Source organism: Archocentrus centrarchus, chromosome 22 (genome assembly GCF_007364275.1).
Source record: "Archocentrus centrarchus isolate MPI-CPG fArcCen1 chromosome 22, fArcCen1, whole genome shotgun sequence".
In the NCBI taxonomy this organism is placed as follows: Eukaryota; Metazoa; Chordata; class Actinopteri; order Cichliformes; family Cichlidae; genus Archocentrus; species Archocentrus centrarchus.
This window is the reverse complement of record NC_044367.1, coordinates 16,767,653-16,794,161: the sequence shown is the minus strand read 5'-3', so window position 1 is coordinate 16,794,161 and position 26,509 is coordinate 16,767,653. Positions and strand designations below refer to the sequence as shown.

The 26,509-nt window shown below is 40.2% G+C and overlaps 2 protein-coding genes across 2 annotated transcripts; one reads left to right on the top strand and one right to left on the bottom strand.

Moving 5' to 3' along the window:
* Positions 1 to 715: 715 nt before the first annotated feature.
* fyna (FYN proto-oncogene, Src family tyrosine kinase a) lies at positions 716 to 19,493 on the bottom strand. Its single transcript, XM_030718335.1, has 12 exons — positions 19,333 to 19,493; positions 11,397 to 11,653; positions 9,511 to 9,607; positions 7,723 to 7,821; positions 7,404 to 7,507; positions 7,024 to 7,173; positions 6,737 to 6,901; positions 5,888 to 6,067; positions 5,437 to 5,513; positions 4,724 to 4,877; positions 3,179 to 3,310; positions 716 to 2,218 (listed from the first exon to the last, which is right to left on the bottom strand). Exons 2-12 carry the CDS (start codon positions 11,641 to 11,643, stop codon positions 2,010 to 2,012), a joined length of 1,614 nt encoding a protein of 537 aa, XP_030574195.1. The 5' UTR covers positions 11,644 to 11,653; positions 19,333 to 19,493; the 3' UTR covers positions 716 to 2,009.
* A 4,067-nt stretch (positions 19,494 to 23,560) lies between these two features.
* marcksb (myristoylated alanine-rich protein kinase C substrate b) lies at positions 23,561 to 26,509 on the top strand. Its single transcript, XM_030718799.1, has 2 exons — positions 23,561 to 23,934; positions 24,923 to 26,509. Exons 1-2 carry the CDS (start codon positions 23,839 to 23,841, stop codon positions 25,487 to 25,489), a joined length of 663 nt encoding a protein of 220 aa, XP_030574659.1. The 5' UTR covers positions 23,561 to 23,838; the 3' UTR covers positions 25,490 to 26,509.

Genomic DNA, 26,509 nt, shown 5'->3' with positions numbered 1-26,509 from the left:
AGACAAGTCCCATACCAGAGCAAAATTAGATGATGTGCAAAAAAGCTGAAATGCATAATTTAACTAAGACATTTCTGTGTTTCCATCAAAAGACTGGTCGAGAAATTATTTCACATGCAGGTATTTAAAAAAAAAAAAAACAACACATGCAAGTACATTCTTATAAAAATGTTTTTTGTAAAGGAGCAGAAAGAGGACTTGGTTAGAATAGAAAGAGTCATGACTTACCTGTTAAAAGGCTGAGTTATGTACTCCTGGGGACGTACAGACTTGCACTGGAACCTGCTATATGCAAATTCTTCACACCTTTTACTGTGTCCAATCAGAGCAAAGAATGTAGTTTGTATTGCTATGCCAAATTGGACAGGAAAGCTTGCCTGCGTAAGATAAGGTCAAAAAAAGAGATCATGCTCTTGAAACCCCCCCCAAAAAATCTTTTTAAAAAAAAAACAAAAAAAAAATCACAGCACAAGATAAAACAGCTGTAAGCTAGGCAGCGGATTGCTTTGCATAGTCAGTCTTGTCATCTTTACATAAAATTCACCTTAAGCGAAAACCACAAACATTTATTCTTACAGACATTATGTTTATTTCCACAATAGCGATGAATGTCTGTGTCTAATCCTCCGTGGTGCTGAGAAACTGAAACTTGAGAGATTTCTAGAGAATTAGAGCAGTCAGGCAACTTTTAGAACCAGTGTTAAATATGGCATCATAATGGCAGGGGTCTTTATTTCAAAAACAGCTGTGTACAAGTAACAGACTGAGACAATAAATAGAGACCAAAAGGATTTGAATATCTACTAAATTAGGGCACCCATTCCACCCATGGAGGGCAACATAAATACGCAGAAATGGCACACTGTCCTGGAATTACTCACTGAAAGTGAGAGAAGATTGACACTAAAGGAAGATGAAATGTCATCCAAAGCTGATTGGAAATAATCACTTATTAGTGCAGTCTTAACAACTGGCTGAAATGTTCCAAAAAATGAAATTAAAGGTATTTGGTCTCACGAACAACGTGTTATTTTCAAATACACATTATGGAGGGACAAACACAGGTACACGTCCTTCATTCTCTTTGTGTAAGTGGCAGTTTGCTTGGCTGCTGAAGCAAAAAGAGTGTGTGGAAGTCTTACACAGCCGGCCGCCATATGCAACATATATTTAAAAATACTGTCAGTATACTAAGTAGTCAGCTGAACAATGATTGCAGTGAGAGAGGAAGTCAGTCCCTGTTTCAACTACATAAAGCTCAACTAAAAGTCACTTTAAGCCAGTCTAAAAAAAATCATTGGCTGAAGCTGAAATGCAATGAATGCACAATATTAGTGCAGATGGCATACAGTTTGGGAGGAAGAGTCCATGATGCACTGAGTTAGTGTGTGTAAAGCATGAAGGCATTCCCTTACATTATAATATTACTAAACAAGAAAAGGCAAGAACAGGTGTTATAATACATCTAAAGTCCTTGAGAAGAGGAGAAAAGTATCATTATATTAACCTTGTAAAAAAAGGTCAGTGGACTCCCAGAAAAAATTTCAGATACACTTTGGTCCACGGTGTCTAACTATTACCATTCCTACAATTATTATGCCAACATCTGTAACCAACTTGTGTGCCTCACATATTTCTCTATGAGCCATAACTCTTAAACAAATGTAACCTTGCATTTAAAAAAAAGAGGGAAAAATAAAATCACACGTTTCCAAATTATCAAAAGGAATACAAAACAGAAAAACAAAAGATAAGTAAACAAGCAATTTATATTTACATTACATACAAGTTAAACAACAGAACTCATGTCGCTCATCCATGGCAGTCATTTCTAATGCTGATAGTCACTTTGCTGCACTCTCGGTCCTGTTTTTATGAAGCTTGAAGATTGAAAAGTCAGTCTGTGAGCTTTTAAAATCATTAGGGCCACAGAACAAGAAAGAATATGTGGTGTCAGGCTCCCTCTGGTGGAAAGTTGGTGAAATGACATGAGACGAGGGCCATGGTGCTCAGAGATTATCCCCCGGCTGATACTGAGGCTCAGTGGCAGTGAAGTAGTCCTCCAAAAAGGCTTGCAAGTACTCAAAGGTGGGCCTCTCCTCTGGGTCTTTCTTCCAGCACTGTAGCATTAGCTCATGTAGGGACAAGGGGCAGTCCTGGGGGCATGGCATTCGGTAGCCTCGCTCCACTTGCTCCAGCACCTCCCGGTTGTTCATGCCTGGAGAAAGAAAAACAGAAAAATTCACATTCCCGCCTCAGTCCGTGAGCACTTAGGACTGTGCTGCCATCAAATCTCCAAGTTTGTAAGAGCTCTTTCTGCAGAGTTTCCAGAACTTTGTATTTTTGCAGACTTTGCTTAAGAGAATTACAAACAGTTGGTAGCACTATAACGTCATGATGGGGTAACAGTGGATGTCCTGAAAGTATTAGGATAAAAAAGGAGGAGGAACAATCTATAATTTTTCCAGAAGAAAAAAAAAAAAAGTTTAGATGAAATGAGAGAAATGGGGCTTATACTTTGTTATACACTGGGTACATTTATTCAATTTAATTCAGTTTCATTTATATAGTGCCACATCACAACAACTGTCATCTGAAGGTGCTTAGGAAGCCCCAACAATCAGCTGAACCCCTATGAGAAAGCACTTGGCGCTAGTGGGAAGGAAAAACTCCTTTTTTAACAGAAAGGAGCCTCCGGGAGAACCAGGGTTAGGGAGGGGCAGCCATCTGCCATGAACAGTTGGGGGGGAGGGAAAAGAGAAGAGAAAGGGATAGAGGGAGGATTTATCAAACATGTGATGCTGTTTTGACCTGAACCGAAGCACTAGTGATTCACACAGAGGTGATGTCACCTTACAGCGGAGACTGAAGACACCGCAGCAATCACAACATTGTTTAGAAATATTGGACACTGGATAGCTCATTTAAATGCTGAAAATATAATTGTAGTGGCAGTGAAACTAGAACAATTCACATCTTCACAGTCAGCCTGGAACATTTCTCTGCATAATGCACAGTGTAATGTACATTATGCAATGTGCTGCTCTTTTTTTAGCATACAGAGCCTAGTGTCTGATCAGACTCAAACATGCACCCAGGCTGCATTAATCAAATGTGACTGTTAAACTGGAATTGAGAAGTGATTACATAATCCACAGAGCTCAGCGCTCTCACTCACCTGGATAGGGCACTCTGCCCTTGGTCACCAGCTCTGTCAGCAGGATACCAAATGACCACACGTCTGACTTGATGGTGAATTTCCCGTAAAGGGCAGCCTCAGGAGCGGTCCACTTTATGGGAAACTTTGCACCTAAAATAAATTCAGGTGACAGGTGATTATTCGTTTCACGAACATTTAAAATGGCCGCAACATTTATTTTGCTGTCTGCATTCCTGCGGATATACAGAAAGACACGCAGCAATGGCCTTTACCCAAACCTAAAGAGTAAAGTAGGTCAGTCTTCACTGTTCTGATTTTTTTTTCCTTCACTGATTTGATTAGTGCAGGCACATAAGGACATCATTACATTCCACCAGGGAAATAACGGAACCATTCCATTATCCATCTCCGTGTCAGTTTGCACTTGGCCCAGGTTGAGCAAGTAAACATTTCAATTTCTACCAAATGAGTGACTGAACATGTTGACAGAGTGACTAACGGAGCCTGGAAGTCCTCCTGGTGTGGTTCATGTCTGACTCTGGGGAGAACAACACTTGAGTGATTCAGATTTTGGCTGCTTCCTCCTCATCCCTCAAACGAGAAGCACAGTGGCAGATTGATTTTTGTGTAAAACAAGTGCACTTTTAGGAGGTCTTAAGTCCAGCACTGTACCCTCGTATGAACACATATTTGGTTGTCTTTGCACAACCACATGTGCATCCTTTTCCCAGTGACTTCATCAGGACAAATTCTTGTTCAAAAAAAGCAGTGTGGTCCAAGCATCACTCATGTTGTGGGGAAATCAAGAACCCACAATGTAAATCAGCACATTGTAAGGTGAAGGCATGTCATAAGGTCAGGGGTCAAAGTCAGGAAAGTTTAGGTTTTTGTTTCCATGAAATTAATTTCGTTTAATGCAATGTCCTCTGAAAATACCAAAACATAACTGTGTGCGTTTCTGTGTGGAACTTGACTTGGAATAGAGAAAAATGAAATAAGGTATTTGCCAAGCCACCAACATTTTCCCTCTGACGACAGTTTTCAGGAGATGCTGTGGTTGGGGCGGTTAATGAATCCTACAGAAACATTAAAGTCAGATGAAACACATGTAAGCTAGTCTCAAGTCTAATCTTTAGCTGATCTGACTGAAAAAAAAAGAGCCTAACAAAAACTACCACTGGACTTCTTTGCCACTGAATATACATTTTTATAAACTTCTGTTAAGGGCAGTGTGAGTGCAGGTCAGTGATGGTGGGTGGGTTGGCGTAGGGTGGGTGGGGGACAATCATGCTCAGGCATGGTATGAACCAACTGCATGAACTGTGAATACACCCCAAAAATCAGACTGCACTGAAAACAGATGTGTGTGTTATGTCAGTGTGTTCAAATGTTACTGCATCATGACACAAAATCTGGTGCTCAGTTTAAAGTATGCACCAATACACATAACATAAAGTCATACCTATATTTACAGGCACTGGCAGTTATTTTATTTAGTTTAAAAGTTATGTTTATGTACTGCATGTTGTTGGTTGGTGGTGCAACCTGATGCAGGAAGCCTACCTTGTCTTGCTGTGTATTCATTGTCCTCAATGAGTCTAGCCAGACCAAAATCAGCAATCTTGCACACCAAGCTGTCCCCAACTAGGATGTTGGCAGATCGTAGGTCTCTGTGGATGTAGTTCATCCTCTCAATATATGCCATGCCTGCTGCCACCTGGGAAATTGAGGGTTTTTTTTTCTCTGTTGAACATCAATTCAATGTACATCTTCAAGGTCATTAAATCAGTGCTAAGCAAGATTTTACACAAATGTTATCGCCCTAAAAAAGTGGGACAGCAAAAGAGAAGCATATCTGTAAACTGTAAACCCACAGATTTTCCATAGTGGCAAAATAAACTCCAGTGTAAGGTTATAAAACTTAATCAGTTTCAAAATTAAATACAAGGAAAAATCCATAACTTCAGGTAGCCAATTTTCTTATTTGTCTTGATATAAAGCAATCACGAGCTTGCTTCCTCAGTAAACAACAATGAACCACGTGGAATTTGTGCAGACTTTTAAATACTTGCAATTTGGTCTCCTAAATTGAGAATTTGCCTCACAAATCTGCAAAAACTCCCAGATTACCAAGACAGAAATGGCTTCAAATGAGAAGTGCGGAGATTAAATGATTAAACTGGTAACTGTTGGAGAGAATTAAAGTCAACTAAGCTCTTAAAGCAAAAATCTCTTTCCCTGGTAACACATTAATAGAGCATCAAGATTTTCAGCACCTGAGCTGCCATGTCCACTAGATTTGGCAGTTTGAGGCCTCGACCTTCTCCGTCCTTCAGGAAATCAAGCAAACTACCTAAAAAGACACGGATTTAACAAAAAAGTCAGCATATCAGTTTTTTGTTTTGTTTTTTTGAGCTCCCACTTCATTACAAGCAACATGTTGTGGAAATGTTGCACAACAGTTTTTGGATTTCTGCCTAAAATGTAAAATCTGTGTCAGATGTTTGTTAGTTCTCGCTGTAGTAACTGAAAATTTCAGTTTTTCATAGCAAATCACTCCTGCCCAACTCTCACAATGTGCAGTAAATTCTATTTGCTGCAATATGCACGCTATGCAACAAAGCAGGACATGTGTTCTACTTGCAGGTGCATAAATTATACAAACACTGTGTAGGTGCATGCATGAATGCATTTATGCAATAATGAAAATGTTAAAGCAGCCTCCACCTTTGCTCATGTACTCTGTGACTATATAGATGGGCTCCTCGGACACCACAGCATAGAGCTGCACCAGCTTATCATGTCGGAGCTTCTTCATTATCTGAGCTTCCTCCAGAAAGGACTCAGGTGACATAGTGCCGGGCTTAAGAGTCTTCACTGCCACCTTGGTGGTGCCATTCCACGTTCCTGAGGTTAAAAAAAAAAAAATTAGAAGAGACTGTTCAAGGGCATTTCTAATGGCCCACATTTTGATGTTATTTTCAAAGCAAGACAGCAACATAAAAAAAAAAAAAAGTCTTCTGATGAAATAAAAAGTGGGTTAAAGAGGGAGAAAATGGGCTCTGCTTCTTTTCATTTAATGTGTAGAACACATAACTGGAAACAAATACTCCCTGAAAGCTGCTTTAAGTCACAGTATGACATAACAGATAATAAAAACTGAAGTTTGCATGTTTTCTCTGGGTTCTCTCCAGGTACTCCGGTTTCCTCCCACAGTCCAAAGCCATGCATTGCTTGTCTGTCTCTCTGTGTCCTGAGCTGGTGAAGTGGTTAAGAAAATGTATGGATTGATGGGGAAAACTAACCAAAATGTGCCTGCTTGTAGCTGTTATTTAATGATGAATTCGATGATGCTAAAATATTCTAGTAACTTGTTTTTTTACCTTTGAGTTTGACTTAAAAGTTGTAGAATCATAATAAATCATTTATCTTAATATTGGACTTAATCTGTTTTTGTGTTTTAACTGGTCCAAAATCCCTCCCCAAATCCTAAACCCACTCAGAAATCACAACAAGTTCAAAAATGGTGTTCTAGTCCAAATGGAATTTTTGGAATTTAAGGACTAAGATACACACCCATCCAGACTTCTCCAAACTGGCCATTGCCGAGGCGTTTAATGAGCTGCAGCGACTCCCGCGGGATCTCCCACACGTCTTTGGTTTTGACAGACAGGTCGGTTAGACGAGGCATGCCTTTGTGGCATGGCACGATCAGTCTGCAGCACAGGCCTGCAGCCCTGGCTGAAATGACCATGCAATTTGAGGTCATGTGAGAAATGTGCAAGTTTAAAAGAGAGAAAAAAATAATATATGGATCTGTCCTGTTGAAATCTTTTTGCACACACTGAGCAGCAGAGTCTCACCAGAGTAGTGCTGAACTAGCTGCTGGAGTGTCTCAAACTGGGCCCTAGTGGTGATGTAGTAGCCTCCATTATCCAGTTTACGAATTTTATAGTGTTTAACGTGATCTCCCTTGACATCATCCCAGTCCTGGATGGAGAGAGAGTAGGCCCCTAGAACAGAGTGGTTGCAGTGTTATTTTTAAATGAGTATGTTGAAGCTTATTTAGGACAATCAAACAATGTTTAGTGTGATGACTTATTCCAAGTTCATAAATAATTTGCTTCTGCTTGCACTTTGACGGGCTTCTAAATATTTACTTGCTCACAAACATCTGTCTGTTTTCCTAAACTTTAAAAGCATTCAAAATGTCACCATCTTAGTCGCTGCTCATTTTAAGCACCTTTAGTTGTTTCACTCTCACGGATGAGGAAAGTGCCTCTGGCGTTGCCGTTGGAGAGCAGTTGCCTCTCTGCATCCTTTCGACCTAATTTACCAAAATACCAGCTAAAGGGGGAGAAAAAGAGAAAAAGAAGTGTAATACTTGTTTACAGTGCTTTCCTAAATATTCTATTTGTACTGTGCATGCAACCATGTCACATCTAACAAAGGCAATGAGATGACTTCTCAAATATTTATGCTCTCTGGTGATGAAGCTGTCGTGCCTCAGAGACTGAAGCTGTGTGTGTGAGAGTGGGCTCAAATGAAAAAGTTTCACTCACTCCTCAGCTTGGATAGAGTCCACGGGAGCTACGTAATTGCTGGGAATATATCCAGTTCCACCTGTAGTGAGAGAACGAGCCTCCCACCAGTCTCCCTCGCTGAAAAATGAGAGGGTGGATTTAACAGAGAGCTAGAACACCATTTACTCATCATGTAAACAAGCAGAGTGGACGCACTACATTTAAAAAATGCACCGTTCTCTCTCTTAGATATGCACAAAAACAGCTAAATTCAAAGCAGTTGTTTTGTAATGTAGAGACCCCTGCAGCTTCTGTGAATGGTCGCTAAAATTTAAATTATAAACTCAATTTCTGTTAATTCATAAATTTTATTAGAAATAAGTGGCGACTCTGGAACCAAAGAGCTTGAATTAAAAATATCCACAGACAAAATGGACAAAGTGGCCAGCGCTGCTGTTCTTCATTCCCAACCATGATTTGAGTGCTTTGTAACTTTTAGGACACAGTTTGGACAGTCTGGTGTTTTCACCACACATGGACTTAAGAGTGTCCCAAATATTATCTGGTGGGAAACACCTATAACATTAAGTTAGGCTACAGTACTGTGCAAAAGTTTTTAATTTTGACAAGGTCTCCAACACCACTGCTCCAAATCATAACAGAGCCTCCACAGTGTTTTAAAGATGGCTGTCACACTCAGTGTTGTACCTCCTTTGTACATCCTGACAACGATTTAAACCAAAAATATCAAATTTGGATTCGTCACTCCATCAAACCTGTTGTCACTGATTTTCAGTCCAGTTCTTGTGTAATTTCACGTACCCCAGCCTTTTCTCCTTCCCTTAAGAATGCCTTCTTGACAGCCACCCTTCCACTGAGACCATTTCCGATGAGGCTTCGGCAAATAGTAGATGGATCAACTGAAAGGCCAGATGAATCTCTCAGGACCCGTGTCAGTCCTTTTTCATATTCCTTTTGTAAGGACATGACTTTCAGATACTGCTCATCTGCTGTAGATACAGCTTTCACGAATTTGGTGTAAATAACGTGAAAGCATAAAAGCATTCTGTCTTGTATCAACAGTTCAGGCTGCTGGTGGTGTAATGGTGTGGGGGGATATTTTCTTGGCAGATTTTACACCCCTAAGCACCAAATGAGCATTATTTAAACACCACAGCCTACTCTTTCATTAGCATGCTTGCTTGTCCATCCCTTTATGACCACCACTGGACCCATCTTCTGATGGCTGCTTCCAGCAGGATAACGTGCCATGTCACAAAGCTCAAATCATCTCAAACTGGTTTGCTGAACATTACAATGAGTTCACTGTACTCAAATTGCTTCCACAGTCAGCAGATCTCACTGAAGTTTGGTTGTTATGAGAAGTGGAGATAACTGGTTTGGTTTGGGCAAAAGGCTTGGCTGAGATTCAGTGTAAGAGAAAACACAGAATGACAGGGAAACAGTCCAACGACTGTTTCCCTGTCACAACACAACAGCAGCTCTCAGATGTCATTCAACATTTGCCAGGGGAAACACACTCAGAGCTCGCAAGATATGTCTGAAAACAGTTTAATTCTCTGTTAAAAGATGTGAAAACAAAAGTACTCAGTAGCAACAAAAATCACTGTAGTTACACAAAAGGTGAGGAGAATTTAACAACCTGTCACAAAACCATTAAAACATGACAAATCTGTCAGATTCAAAACCCAGTCAGATCAGTAATCTCTGCTGGTACTGGTGTAACATTTGTTACAAAGAGAACAGCGAAGGAAAACACAACCACCACCCTTTTTACTGCTGTCATGCAGATGCTTTCACACTTACGTGCTGTTGAGGATCTGGAACCTCTCCCCTTTTCTGAAGCTGAGGTCATCCTCGGTCCTGGCTTCATAATCATAAAGAGCCACAAAAAGAGTCACCCCTGCAGGAAAACAAAATGTTACATGTGGCGGTTATAGGGGTGAACTATTATGCTGGGTTTTCATTGCATTTTTACTGTGGGGTTTGGTCATCTGTCTAACACATGGGGCTGCCTCTTATGCAATGCAATGCAATAAAAATTACTGCCTTCTTTGTTTATTCTTTGCACCCCATCTGCTGCATTATTTTCAGCTTAGAAACAAAATATAAATTTAAAAATATATTTCAGATAATTTCATGTCCAAATATACATAATCTACACTTTCCACTTACACGTTTTTTTAAAATTTGTGTGTGGCATTATTCAGGTTGTGGTAGTGAATGTGAGTCTTACAGTGACACTGTTTTTGCAGTTGTTGCGTTCTTTCAAATTAATCTATCGAAGGACTACAGGTACTGCACAAAGCACAGTTCACAGAAACAAACTCACAGAAAACTATCACCTGACATGAGATTCTTTCATCCATCCATCCATCCTAGCATCTTTCTGCTAACCGATTTGGATTCATGCACCGATACCTTAATGATTTCTGTTTTCAGGCCCAGCAGGTGGTTATTTTCAGCTGTATCCTCTCTGTTCAACACCAAGAAATGAGCATTTAGACTCTAAAGAGGCAAAAATGTATGTAGAAGTTGGAGTGGAAAACATGGAATATTTGCTTACATATTGCCAGTAGCCAATAAATGATTAACCAATTAATAAAACTGAAGGGTGAACAAGCAAATATAGAAACTACTTGCTTTGCAAATAATCCAACACATCCTCTACGAGTTGTGATTAAACAGTTGCTACCATAGTCTAGATGAGGGAAGCCAATCAAAAGTTGATATGATAAGAATGGCCCACGAGTGCCTGTATCTATTAATCGGCCTAAAACTGTAAATGTTCATTTTCTGATTTGATCTAAATCCTCTCTGGACAATCCAAGCCGCAATCCTTATGTCGACCAAAACTTGCACACTGTCCGAAATGTTGAGGTCATCACAAAAAGATCAGATGAGGTTTCTGCTCTACATCGATCATAGTTTCATTTTTTTTTTCCCCCCCCTTCCGTTCTCAAGTCCTCACTGCACAAATTAGACATGGATTTTATTTCACATTCCCCTCACAGAGAACTTTCTCGGTGGCGCCGATTCCACAGATGCCGTCTTTATTGTCACAATAAAACGTCTCAAAATACTTCACACATCAAAGCAGGAATGCTGTTAATTCATGCATCACACATGATACGTAGCTTTAAAATCTCAAGCAAGAGAAAGTAAAGCCCACTGGAAGCACTTTTGCACTTTTCAGCAGAATGTCTGCTCTCTCATTGTCAGATGTTCCTCACAGAGCACTGATCATCAGAATGAGGACAAAAGGTGACTTAAGTGATTTTGAATGTGGCGTGTTTGTTGGTGCCAGATGGGCTGAGTATTTCAGAAACAACTGATCTCCTGGGATTTTCCCACACAACCATCTTTAGAGTTTAGAGAGAATGGTCAGGAAAAGAGAAAATATCCAGTGAGTGGCAGCTCTCTGCGTGTAAATGCTGTGTTGATGCCAGAGCTCAGAGGAGGATGGCCAAACTGCTTCAAGCTGACAGGAAGGCAACAGTAACTAAAATACCTGCTCATTGACAAATATTTGTCTTTAAAAATAAGAATCTAAATGGCTGTAAAGAAGCAACAGCCTTTAAAAATCTGTGGTTCAACTGAACAATAAAAGGCTACTAAACTTACACGCATTCACAGTCAGCCAACTTGCTCCACAGACTTTCTGTATTTAGGGGAGATTTTTTCAATCCTACCTGTACCTCCCCGAGAACGAAGGGTCCCAGACTGTGAGGACGTGTGGACTCCTCCGAACACAGTCACTCCCTGTGTAGCCGCGCTGTGGAAGTTGTTGTAGTTGGGAATGGTGGTGACCCCAAAGCTGGGGTAGTGCTGCGGAGTGGGGTCAGACCCATAACGGTAGCCTGAGTTGTGGGAAAGGCTGGTCTCTCGGTCATCAGTGAGTTTTGCTGCTTCTTTATCCTTACATTGGACACAGCCCATTCTCTACTGTCTGTGGGTGGAGAGAGAAAGAGGGAGATGGAATTAGCACTTAGATAAAATAATAGCACAAATGTCGTCTCCACTGGGGAAATTATGATTCAATATTCCATTATTTCAGAGCTTCCTTTGAGAGTTAGTGTCTTCTGAAAAATCTTTCAATTAGGCTGAAATTAAACACGATGCTTTAAAATGCATTACTAATTAAACGGAGGAACATAATGCACCGCAGCTGTATGTGCTCAGCAAGTATGACCACTGCGTACGTACACTTGCATGCTAATGCTTTATGCTGAGAATATCTAGTTAAACTGGCCATAAAATAATTTAATGGCCCCACTTATCACAGTTTACTTTTCCATCTTCTTGCATGACCACACTGGGGATAAGAATCCACACTGAGCCACTTTACATGTAAACCAAGCAAAAATAAAGTAAAGGCTCACAAGGAGCCATGCAAGCGCGCGCACACACACACACACACACACACACACACACACACACACACACACACACACACACACACACACACACTGATGGAGCGTTTGTTCTCACTAAAGCAAAGATAAAACAGTTTCTGAAATAAGGGATGCAATCTGCTTTGTTAATTAAAAAAGAGCCTTAGTGTCTTTGTAGACCCAGTTAAACTAATGAACATTTTGACCCCCACCCCCCCAAGCCCTGGAAGCTCGCAAAACCAGTTCAGTACGTCTAAGAAGAGGCCCCTGACAGCAGCACTGTCTTTCAATGGCATAAGCAGGCAGCCGACTTCAGAAGCAGCTAATTGGAAACATACTTGTTTACAGTGTCGGGGAATGGAGAGAGGTGGCGCTCGGAGCAAAAGTCAATGCTGCAACAGACGGAGGACGAGGGGAATCATCCCACTGGTCTTTGCCCCAGCTAAAGACTCAATTATGCCCCACCCCAGAAACCCCATTTGCCTTTAATACAGGTTTTACTTCAGGTAATAGCGCTAATATCTGAAAATAACCACGTCTTTCTAAAGAAACTATTTTCCAATCAGAAAATAAGCAGGAACCAGAGGCATGTTTTTGAAGCACTGGTGCTCATTGCTTACAAGCAAAGCTACACAGTCTAAGATCAAAGCCCTTCAGGCCTGTTTTACATTTACTAGCAAGAAACTTAAATGCCTACACAGGAAAAAAGTGCAAACAGATGTGTCACTTGCTGCATGCTGGGAGCTCTGCAGAACGTAACAAGTTAAGCGCTAATTATGTAGATGAGGAAGAAATACATGTATGCATTAAATTAATAGAAAATAGAAATGCTATCTTTGAGGGGAGGCCACATGATGGTGGAGTTCCAAAATCTTGATCCTTTTCAGTCACATAGATTATGGTAAAATACCAAATTCCAGCTCTAAATTCCCCTCTTTCAAATCACTAAACATCAGTTTTAAAAGTTTAAATTGCTGTAAAATTGCTTCAGTTATCTGTGGTGAAGTATTGGAAGAAATACTTTTACTTAGATGAAAGCAAACTATGTATTCATAACTGTTAATTGATGCAGATATGGGCAGCCCTACTGTATATCAGAGAGAACAGTTTGGTCCAGAAGAAGCTAAGCCTGAGGTCAGATGCGTCTGAAAAATCACGTTAAATCTAACGAGTTGTGGCATGATTAATCAGCCAGGAAAATTTATTCTACTACATAAAATTGTATTCATTCATTAGACCAAAAAGTGCTATGAGGGACTCAAACAGCAAACAGTTTCTCTCCTGCATACAGGATTTCATTTTTTCTACGCTCTACAGCGTTTGCTCCAGTTTGCTTAACTAACAGAAGGAGGTAACTACTGCAGAGAGAGCAGCATCGCTGTGATTCATTACTGCCAATAAAACCCCATAAAATACCCAGAAGAAGAAATGAGCCCAGTGGCAGCATTACAGTATAAGCTCTGACCAAAGCAGAGACCACAGACAGAAATACAAGAAGCATGGCTGCTGTTGCTTCTCCAATAATCCTTCAGATATCAAATAATCTCCTTTGCCATCTATATTTATACCTCCAATCTTCTGGTATTTACAACACCCTGCTCCAAAATACAGCTGATGTCTTTAAATGAAAAAAATCCTACACATAAACGGACGGCTATTTCCATTAATGAGCAAATGGATAATGTATTGATTAGTCAAAAAAGAAACACAAATTGTTAAAGTAACATTCAAATCAAATATGTGCACTTCAGTGCTTCCACATCAGGTTTACCTGTTTTTATCTTTCTTTGCTGGACAAAGCAAACAAATGAAGACAGGATCCTGTCATGGGTATTTTCTGACATTTTATTCACATCTGACAACTGATATAAAAAGGGATCTGCTCTAATAATTCACTAAGGAAAAGAAGCCTCAGTGCTACAAACAAACAGCAGATTGAATTAATTTTCCACAGCTGCAAGAACGAGTGCAGTGTCTGTTTACCATGTCGCAGTGATATCATAAGTATTGGGACAGCTGCTAGTACCCAAAGTCAGCCTCCAAACACTGGTGGCAATGAGTTACACCACTGTTAGATAATTAGAAAAATAATGAAAGCCATACCTCCAGTAGGTATTTGACAGTCACTGTTGTCACTCGGCAAGGCTTCTGGAACAATGTCCTTTGGACAAATGAAACCAAAGTGGAAATGTTTGGCCATAACACACAGCGTCATGTTTGGAGAAAACCAAACACAGCATATCAGCACAAACACCTCATACCAACTGTCAAGCACGGTGGGGGAGGGGTAATGATTTGGGCTTGTTTTGCAGCCACAGGACCTGGGCACCTTGCAGTAATTGTGTTGACCAGGAACTTGTCTGTATACAAAAGTATTCTAGAGTGAAACTTCCTATAAGTACTGCACTACTTTATGTCCCCTGCAATACCCAAACTCTAAATAAATGTGCTATTAACAACATTAACGTGTTTGACATAATTTGCGGAGAACTGCAAAGGCAGGAGAATATTAACTGAGCGGGTGAAGTCTGTTTTCTGGTGGATTTTCTTTTTAACTCAAGTGATTGAAATAGCACTGCCTCCACTCCTGCAGGGATCACAGTAAATGAGAGGAAATCTCATGTCGTCGTGCTGCCTGTGGGGATTATGAAAATCTTCTTGCTCTTCAAGTAAAAAGGCCAGGGACTACTGCAGCTTTAACATATCTGTAACCATTCTGCTGCACACAATCTGTAATATTTGCATTAATATACTGTACATATATGTTCCCTCTGTGGTCTTTTTTTAGTACAGTGTGTATTTTGTAAACATTTATATTAAAATCATGGCTGTGCTGTGATTTTAGTCAATCACCTAAATGACATAGGAGTCATTTAGATGAATCAGTGAATCAGCAACTTTTCACATTTACACAGCAATTTAATAAGAGTGTCACAAGCATTCAGATTCAGTTCTGCTATTCAGTTACCCACGAGTCAACGCCATGTATCATATCAAAACAGCAGTTTTAGGTGGGTGCTTTCCCTGCATTTCATCACAGTGGAGATGCACACAGACATGTGCAAGCCCACTCACTGCTCAGTGTCTGACGCCCCCCCCCCGCCCCCAAAAAAAAAAAGGCAGATGATGGCATCAGAGCCTCTGGGCTTGTTCCCTTTCATGCCACAGCCTGGGTATTGCATGACCACCTCAGCCTCTGTAAGAGCAATCATCATGATATTTTCAGACCCAAATGGGCAGCTTGCTGGAAAGTGAGTGACAATGGCGTGATTAAGAAGCTACTATTGGGACAGGATTGCAACATGTTGTAAGAGTTCATTCAAAAACAGGTTAATTCACAAGAACATAATAAAATTCCTCATTTCATTTGTTAAATGCTATTTGCCATAAGTTGTAGAATGGACTGGGATTGTCTGATTTTGGAGCCTCGAGTGGCTGCTGTAGGAATTGCAAATTTCTGCAATTGCTGTTTTTTCATTTTCCAGTCCCTGAAGTTCTCATATAGTCTGTTATACTTAAAAAAAAAAAAAAAAAAACTGTGAGGCATTTATGGAACATTGGTAAACTGTAGCATCTAGCAACAAGTGTGTGTTTTTGGAATGTTTGTGAATATATTTGCAGAAAATCTGGGTTACACTCTCCCCTTGTAAACTACAGGACTCATCACAACTACAACCACAGGTAAACCCACAACCTATTTTTGCTCATTAAGCTTAAACTGTTCCCTATCTTTAGTAACTATCAGCTTTCACACTATTTTAATCAAACTATTTTTATCTGCCAATCCCGAACAGGCAATTTTTGAATGGGTACTGAACACACAGTAACAGGGTCAGTGCTACTTCATCTGTCACAACCACTGGGTTCAACTGGAACTTAATTTACCCAAACGACAGCCTTTATTTTGATGCTGCACAGGCTTGAGTGTTAATCATCCATAATAGTAGTCATAGTGCTGGAGGCCATAATGAGATACTGGGTCATTTGTAGTAAAGCTGCAATCAATATGCTGCATTAAAAGGACAGACATGTCACAGCCACACAGTAACTAACTAATGGATGGAACTAACTGATGGAGTTAACAGGAGAGAGTCGGTCGGCCCCGAGAAACAAATATATCTGTGGTCTGATTTATGTTACAGACCAGGGAAAAAAAGATAATTGGATGTGTAAGACTAAAAAAAGACTGAAATTCCCTAAACAGATAAAATTGTTTCATGACTAATTACATTGATTAATAAATGAGCATTTGTAACATTTGCAGCTTCTAAAAAAAGGAAAATCTGATGATTTCCAAACAAGATTATGAACTAAATATCTATAACTGCAAAACAGAAACTTTGAGAAGAGAACTATGTAACATTATGGGTAACTGACTTTAGACATTTTATATACTCACTAGTCCTTCAGTCCTTCTGATGCATTATTCCACATATTTTTTTTCCCCCTTTTCTTATAAATGCTGTAACTTTAATTTTCCTCTCTGGAGATTAATAAAGTCTTATTTTGTCTTAATGCTATAATATAATACTACAAAAGAATAAGACTCCAGACTCCTCACCACATGTGAAACTAATGGTGACAAGTTTACATTATATGTTCAGCTCAGAAAAACTGATGAAAATGTGGCTTGGACTAATAAACAGTGGAATTATGGTCAGCTGGGCATTACATCTGGCAATGTCTTGATTATTTAACCTCGATGAACTTACAAATCCCACCAGAACACAGCCTTTTCTCAGTCTCTTTTGCAATTCAACACATCTTCTTAAAAGGCACCTTGTTTAATTTGAATTGTGGGGTCCCTTTACACTCAGATCATCGACGAGGCACAAAACAAGGTCAAACTTCCCACACGCCTCCCACTGGCATCACACTTGCAGTGACCTTATTCAACTCCAGAATCCAATGTTCTGATCATGCAACAAAGATGAGACCAACAGAGGACCTTTTTTTCTTTTTTTTTTTTAAAGCTGTGTGCCATTTGAATGCACGTGAAACCCACTGCTATGTTTACTGGATGTGGTACAAAACTGACAATCTCCTCCTTATGGCTGAATAGTTACAACATTTGCTTGTGTCAGACAACCAAGTTCATTCAGTGTATCAACAACGAGACAATGGCCACTTTTCACTCTGCTACAAGATTATGAGCACAATGAAACACAGTGTTAAAGCTTTCAAAGCATTCTTCATGTGCTGAATGAACAGAGCCAGTTATAAAACATGCAGCTGAGATTCATACAGCATGTACGTGTGGGTTTAAGCCTAGCTGTGTTTTAGTGCCACAATGTCCACAGTTGAGTTGAGTCGTATTGTTAAATCACTGAGTCCATTGTATATGTCTATGCAGTCAGCGAGACCAGTGCAAAGTAGATGAACATTAAAACAAAAGATTTTCCAGATATAGGAGCAGATTCTTGTTGCTTCTGCTTGACAGTCTGAATGGAGGGTTTAAAGGATTCTTTCCAAATCTTGTGCCAGTGGAGGGCAACGGTCAGCGCAAGAATCCAGTGGAAATAATGACGAGGTGGGTTTACAGGATGGAAGGATTCTGGTAGAACTAAAAATCACACTTGAGTTGATGGAAAGTGTAAAACAATGACATGAGCTACACAGCATACAAGTGCTGGAAGCAGAACCGCAACGATAAGCCAATTAGCAGATGCAAAAATAAATAAATCACTGGCAATTTGTTTGACTTACAATTTTTTTTTACAAAAATACCCCCCACCCCCCAAATGTGTGAGCATTTGCTGTTTTTCACTGTTTTATTATAAACCAATATAACTGAGTATAAGGCACAATTTGGCGACTTAAAGCAGTAACTTGCTTAAATACAAGGCAGCAACTAAAACCACCAACCCTACCATGGTCATACCGACTGCAACGTTTTTAATCCAGATTAATCAAACATTCAGTATATTAGTTGAGTAAATAATAATAAGACTAATCCACAATGGTGTTTTCCTAACTGCTTAAGCTATGGATTACTTTTTCTATTATTCATTTACTGTGTCAAAACAATAAGAATACAGTAAAATATACCCACTCCGATTTCCATCTCCCAAAGCTGATGTCATCAGATGTCTGACCAACAATCCGAAACTAAGCTTTTCATAACATTTCGACAAATTAGCAGAAAATTGTCACATTTTAGAAGCTAGAACCATCTTCAAAAGGTGGCTTAATGATTATTTGACAGTCACCATGGATGCCAATATGTTTTCTGCTGCTTGACAAATTAACTTTAAAATGATAATCATCACAGCAGAAGCCCTAGTGTGCATTTGTTGTCTGATGTCAAAACAAACCAACACTTGCTAAATATCTTGAAAACCAGCAAAATTTGCTTTGACTGAAGTGATCAACTAACCCTTCCTTTGACAAATAGATGCACTTTCTTTTAACTTACTCGAGGTGTGGCAGCTTATCTGCCAGTAGGTTGAACAGTGTGTGGAGAGAAGGCCTGAAGCACAATATACAACTCCTTTCATTCAAATTTGATACATACCGTGTGCAACAATTGTGCAGTCATGGACAGGCTGAACTGAAGGCTCCATGGAGCTGATTGAACGTTTAACAACCAAAACACCAACTATTGCCTAACTTATTGCACATGGGTAACAGTGGGGATAACTCACACATATCATCCCCAGTGTTTGCTTACAAGATGGATGGCTGCACCTCCAGACACATCAGATAACCCCACTGAAACGCCTATAATTGGATATTTAACAGTGTGACAATGCAATTAACTCAAAGCATATGATAATTCCTGAGAAGGTAAAAAAGTAAGAGGCTGTTATGGCGTTTATTACGTGTGTGTGTGTGTGTGTGTGTGTGTGTGTGTGTGTGTGTGTGTGTGTGTGTGTGTGTGAATGGCCTCAGTGGTCAGCTCTGTTCTGCAGCGCATCCATCCCTGCTGCAACACAAGAGCCCCCTCTCCAGAATCACTGCAAAACATCATCCATAATTACCATCACCGCTCTCAGTTTTTCCTCTCCGAGGGAAATGTTTACGCAAATCAGATAAAGCTACCCCTTTGAGGAAGACTGAAGTAACGACTGGCGTGACTGCAGCCACTCAAAATATGTTATTTTTCTCATCTGCTCTCCCTCTCTCTCTCGAGATGAATTCAACTCGCTTTCTACAGCGCAAAATAGGGGACAAGGCGGGCGCACCAATTGAAATTCAACATAAGGAAAAAAAAAAAAAAAAAAAGCGTGCTCACCGCAGAAAAATCAAATTAATCCATCGGAGTTTCCAGAAGGACCTTCGTGGACGAAATTCGCGGACGTCTTTCTTCTCTGTCAGTATTTTTTTTTTCTTCGCACAGACAGAGAAAAGCAGTGGGAGACCCGTCCCTGCCGATTCAGGAGCTCCTGTCGCTGCCGTGTGTACAGATGATGACGACGGCGGGAGGGTCAAGTTCACTTCAATAAAACTACAGCTTCCGCAGAGCACTATCAAAATAAATCTCCAGCGTCTCAAAGCTTTTTGTAAAATCGAAATTACTCGTCAAAACCCTATAAGGCACTCTTAGTAAACCCAAATTGATTCAAAGTATTTCAAGCTTTAGGAGTTCCACTACTTTATGGCAGTCACATAGTGATAAGCCACTAAAAATGCTTGATTAAAAAAATATTTTTCTTGGTGGTTTTATTTTGGACAGCATGTGCTGTTTTATTTTTGGGTTTGTCGCCGGTTGTCTTGACGCAGCTGTTATTGCGTACGCTTGATGCGGATCCACACCGACCAGCGGCTTCGACTGACATCGCTTTCCTCCAATGAGAGATTACAATGTGTGCCGGGGCACCTCCTCATCTTCGGAGTGTGACTGAAAAACAGGGCAAGGTTGGCAAATTCTCTGTTTTTGTTCAAGTCACTCACCCTTTCAGTGTGAGTAAAACACAGTTGCGCAGATATAACCTAAGTGCAGTGTACTGAGTAGGATGTTAAAAAAAACAGAACTGAAATAAAAACAGAAATGAAATAAAACCCCTCTCTTTCTTTTTATTATTTTAGCAGTCATTCCCACTACGATCTGTTTGCATGAGTTTTACTCCCTGAAGGACTTACAAAAACCTAAATAATCTGTTGAGATTTTTTTTCTTTCTTCGCATATGATGAACAGTTGTTATAGGTAGGATCCATCAAGGTGTTTTTCTTCTGTTGTGATGCTGAGACACCAGCAAAATTCTGCCTCTGAGTGGGAATATTTAGTGAAAATTATTTAGAATAGACTACTGATACTTTAGGAATGAATCACAATTCTGACCTCTAACCTCCATTCACTTGACATTCCTTCAGTTTTGGACCTGTTAACCCATTCAATCCCAAACCAGCCTTTTCCAACCAACTTTAAGGCTCTGATAGCATTATTGGGTGATTTATCAACACATTTTTAGCTTGTAAAAAAAAAAAAAAAAATTAATAATCAAGAGGTTCAATTATAATGCATATGCTTAGCGCAAGCTGCCTGCAACAAAAGGTTTGTGATGTTAACATAAAAACTCAAAATTTCAGTTGTCAACACAATTCTGTATACACAGACCTTAGAAATATATAAAAGACAGATTAACAGACTTATTCAAACTACTGTGATTACAAACAAAATATAACTTAAAAAGCTGCATCATCATGGCTCCTTGGCTTGTACCTCTTATTTTCTTCTTAGTAAAAATAAAGTGAAAAAGTCCAAAAACTGTTCTCCATTGCTGCAGTTTTTACACTTTGCAAAGTCATCCAGTGGACCAGATTGGCCCTTTTTGACAAGCCAGGTTTGGTCCACAGGCCCTATGTTTGACATCTCTGGTGTAAATTAATCACAGGACTTCTATAAAAGTTTTAGAGTTGTCACAGTGACAATGTTAAACTGACTATTGCGCTCGAGAGGAAGTCCAAATGTCACAATAAACTTACAGTAGTTATGTTTCAGTGAATGCTGCACTAAAGCAACAGTGTTTCAATGTACACTGATCAATCACCTGTGCAGGTCCCTTTGTGCTTTGAGAAAAGCTCTGACCCACTGAAGCATGAAATCCACAAGAGCTCCGAAGGTTTCCTGTAATGTAAAGAACCAGTACACCAGCAGAAGTTCCTTTAAGTTCTTTGAATTTGGGGGGCCTCTGTGGACCTGACTCCAGATTGGACTGAGATCTGGGGAATTTAGAGGCCAAGAACCTTACCTTGAACTCTTTGTCATATTCCTCAAACCACTGTGTGGGTGCACTGATATCAGGAAATGCTGCCACCATGGAGAAATATGTGTTCTGCTGCAGTGGTTAGGTGGGTGGTACATGTCAAAGCAGCATTCACATGAAAGTCAGGTCACAGGATTTCCCAGAACAACACTGACAGGAGCACTACACTGCCTCCACTGGCTTGCCTTCTTCTCATAATCCTGGTACCATCTTTTGACTGGGTAAGCAATGTATAAGCACCCTCCTCCACATACATGACGAGAAAAAAAACATGAATCTCATTATTTCAAAGGGAAACTAATGATAAATAATTTGGACATTTTTATATCATGCATAATGAATCACAGTGCTAACCTCTGGCCTCCATTCACACAGCATTCCCTCAGTTTTTCAGTTAATATTTGTCGACCCACAATAAGAACAAGAAACATTCAAAACCATCAAAAAACAATACACACTTTTGTATTTTATTGACTTGCTCAGATACAAACTGACATGTGGAGAGGAGTTGGAAACCAAACTAGTAAACCCACCATTACCAAATGACATAAAATATGAACAAAAAACAAATCAGCAAACAAAACAAACAAAAGAAAACAAATCAGTTCAACATAATTATCCAGACATCAAATTTCATGCTAATTTTGTACCAATGGACTAATTGCTTCAGCTCTTTATTGTAATGTGATATGATTTAAAGCACATGTTGATAGTCTAAGCAAACCTGTTATATATGTCTATCTGCAATATTCATTAGAAAGACTCAACTCAACTGGCCACTGAGATAAAAATATTTCTTTCTGGAAATGATCTTAAAATGCTTCATGTAAGTTCTATTGTCTTGGCTTTTAACATAGCTTTTAACAATGAAAAGAGATAAGTGTTATTATACTGAAACCATAGCACTATTTAATATTTTTATCTAACCTTTTATTTAACCTAACATGACTGCTCAGTCTTGGGCAATGACAAATGAGCATAGTAATTAGGAGATACTGACTTTAAAAAAAGGTGGCCAATTAAAAAGAATGAAGGTAAAAAAAATTTAAAAAAAAAATCCTCTCTATGTTTTGTTCCCAGGTTGTCATATTTATGGCAGCTCACCATAATAGTTAGGCTACAGCTTTGCATCTAATCAAAACATCACAACAATGAGTGTGGCCTAGTTTGCCTGCTGAGGGTGGGTGAAATAAGTCAGCCTAATCCACAAACTGCTGCGTGCTTTCCTGGATAGTCTGCACCCCACTCTCACTCTGCTTCTCCACCACCTGGAGTCACGATCTCTAAAGCCCCTCTTCAGCAAATGCACAGTCTCTTGCTTGGAGCCATTTTGGACTAATAGTAACCATGGAGATGTGGGTCATGCAGCTATAGCAGAGAGAGGAGACTTGTGGCTGGTGGTGGAGTTAGAGCACTGCAGGCTGCTGGAGCAGACAGCAGCAGAGAGCCATAAACTCTCATTATATCTGGGTCACTGGGATGCTCCAGCTGCAACAAGCAGACAAGACACTATTATGCAAGAAGAGGGATAAGAGAAGTTGTGGGCACAAGGGCTTATAGTTACAGGGGGATGTCTGTTTACTGAGTGGGACATATGTCAGTAGGGTGCCATGATGACATAAGGTGAGACCAGCTGAGCCTTCAAAACATACTGTTGTTTTAGCAGCTTGCATTAACTTAGAAGTTGTGATAAACATCTTCTTAGTGGCTCTTTGTTGCAGCTAAATTAGGTTAAAATTGTTAGTTCTACAAAAACATAAATGTGTAGTTTATACATGATTGTTATATTGTATATAATCACTATTTTCTTAAGTTAAAAATTAGAACACACAAAATATTTGCCAGTACAAAGAATGAACTGTTTTCAGTGCAAATTGGTGACCATCTTCATATACAAGCAAACGTTTTGCAGTTTTTCCCAGAAAACCAGTAATTGTGACCCCCCCCCCCCCCCCCCCCCCCCCCTCCAGTACAGGATTAGCAGATCTGTCTGATCCAAATCTCCTGATCATGAAATATGAAACATCAAGTTTCTGCACTCCGAAGCTGGGATAAAAAAACTAAACAAACAAACAAACAAACAAACAAACAAAAAAACAAGTTGTAGTCCATGTTGTTGTGTCTCTCCTATTGTCCGTGCGCCCCCCCGTCCCAGTCCATGACCTCCCCACTCGGTGGGATTTCGGACTTTTGATTGGTGGAGACGGAGTGGCTTTGTCGTCATAGCCCCATTGCCCATTCATCAGCGGACTTGGGCGTTGTACTCCGCATCTCATTTGCGGTGGGGCCAATTTCTCCATTTAGGAACTCCGTTCGGGAAAAAATCGAAAGAATTCGCGTCTTTCGCACCTTCGCTACTTTTTTTTTTTTGCAAGCGCTCGCACGTTCTTTTGTGATCATTGTGATTTCGTGCTGATTCCTCGGCTTCGGTTGCAGAAGGGGGAGTCGGCGTTTGACTTGATTTTTTCTGGGAGGAAGCTTGCGGTCTTTGTTCATTCATTTGATCGGTTGGGTCCCTTTGTTGGAACAAAAGCATGGGAGCACAAATCTCCAAAACCGCTGGAAAAGAGGAAGCTGCCGTAGAAAAGCCAGCAGAAGGCGCAGCCGTTGCAGCAAAGACAAACGGACAGGTAGATTTGCTTTTAAATAAATATTTGGGTCTTAATTGCTCAGGCGGAATTTTGTCTCAATTTAGCAATGTGTTGCGTCAATGGCGTGCTCCATGTTCCCTGTAGCGCATCTCCACGCTCACCGGCATTCAGGGAAAGTGGCCACATGTAGGCCTGTTCATTTTTCACCAACAAATGCACTGTTCCAGTTTTTTTTTTCCAGTGTATTTTAACTATATTCAGAGTTTCCACTGAAAGGATTTAAATTGCTACATAAGCTGTATTTTCCTGTTAAATTCATTCTCTAAATGCAGGGTTAATGCTGCACAACTAATCCAATGAGTGATCATCACAGAATGGTTTAAATTTAATTTTTATTCTTTTCCTTAAAGAATCACAGCTGTTTTGCGGCTCCAGTGTCTAAACATTGCGTCTGGGCTTATTCATTTGGTTGAAATGTGTGCAGCAGGGGTTTGTGGCCGCTCTCAATGTGGCATGGCCATTTTTAAAAAAAAAAAAACAGTACCACGCCTTTGTTGCCAGGAGCTACGATTTTTGTACAGACGCGAGCCGCAGAATCCGCCAACTATAAAAAGCACAAAGGGTAAGATGAGAGAAGTGCCTCAGAATTTAAAAATACTGCACATTGGTTGACTACACGGGGCATTTAAAGGAAGGGAGAAAAAAGCGAATTCCTGTGTTTCCAACGACTCCAAACTGAACGCCACCTCGTGGATCCCACCTGTATTACAGTCTAACTAACTAGCCTACTGCTGAAAGCCACAGATCTGTCGTCACTCTCCTGGTAACAGATGCTGTTGCAGTTTTAGGACCATTTTCTTATTGGTTACTACTAGTCAGAGAATGTAATTAAATATCACAGGACACTAGGATAGCTCTGCACACACACACACACACACTTATATGAGAGTGTTTGGCTTGATGAACTTGCTCAAATAAATGCATGTGCCTTTTCAGTTAATGGCATTTTTATTCTGTTTCCTTCCAGGAAAATGGCCATGCCAAAACTAATGGGGATACCTCTCCTGGTACAGAGGAGGCCAACAAAGCTGAAGTGCAGGCCAATGGAAGCACTCCTACTGAGGAGACACCAAAAGAAGAAGGCGAAAAAGTAGAGGGTGCTGAAGCCAATGGTGAGAAAGAGCCTGCTGCCACAAATGGAGAAACTTCTGCCAAACCGGAGGAAAGCACTCCATCCACTAGTGAGGATGGCAAGCAGAAGAAAAAGCGTTTCTCCTTCAAGAAACCCTCGTTCAAGCTCAGTGGCTTCTCTTTCAAGAAGACCAAGAAGGAGTCAGAAGAGGCAACGGAGGACGGTGCAGCAGCAGCAGAACCGGCTGAAGGAGAGAAGGCGACATCTGAGGCAGCTACTGAAGAGGCCAAGCCAGATGAGGCTGGCGAGGGAGCCAAGGAAGCTACAGCCGAGGAGCCAAAGGCTGAGGAGGGGAAGGCGGAGGAAGCAGCAGGAGAGGAAAAGCCAGCTGAAGCTTCACCTACTGAGCCAGAAACAGCAGCCAGTCCAGAGGCCACGGCTGCCGCCGCAGCTGCCGAGTAATCCTGCTGAACCAGACAACAGAATGAAGGAGACGATGTAGCTCATCTGAAGGAATGCGAGGACTTTGTCTAAAACCAGGGATTTTTTTTGTTTTTTTTTTTTTTTTGTTTTTTTGGGGTGTTTGTTTACTGCTCTGCAACCATCTCATCCACAATGACTGCAATGTCCCTGGCAGTGATGTACAGGAGGTGTAACGGAGAGTGTGCTGCTTCCTCACTGCTTATTGGTGCTTGCATTTGTGACATGGGTGAGTGTGAAAGTGCAAATGTGATTGGGAATTATTATTTTTTTTTTTTCCCTTTTTCTTTTTACATGAAACCGTGACTGTCAACACGTTGCTGAATTTGACACATATTTAATCAAAAGTGTTTGGTGCTGGGCAATTGGATGTAGCAGCTAAAGCTGTGTCTGCAAGATCTGACACATTGTGGTATTTAAAGGGAAAGTCCAAGTCTTAAATGTTGTCATTGCAGTGCACAGTTGTTTACAACTCTTGAAGCTCAATGCTCCTGTGGACACAAACCATTCCTGAATGAACTAGATTTAGTCAACTGTTAAAACAGTAGGTGCTCATCACTTTCCATTAGATTCCACTGTTTCCAACATCTGTAGTAATGCACGTTGTATAGACTTTGATATTACTGGTTTTATGACTGAGATGTACCTAAATGACTGAAGTTTTTAACAGATTACCCATTGTAAATGAAGTTTTCTTGTTTTTCACCATTTGTAAGATTGAATAAAATTGGGAGATGTTTTAAGCAAGTTTTGCATCAAGCTGTGATGACTACAATGTCTACAATACTGAAAATCTACACTAGAAAGCACATAAATCCATGGTTGGGGGTACTGTCTTTAAACAGCATTGTTTTTTTTTTGTTTTGTTTTTTTTGTTTTTTGTATACGAGACTCACCTTATTCAACATGAAATGTAACAATATCTGCAAGCTGGTATTAAGGTGTTCAGTTTATTATATGTGAGTACTGCTGAAGAATAAAGCAACAAAATGTGGATTGGCA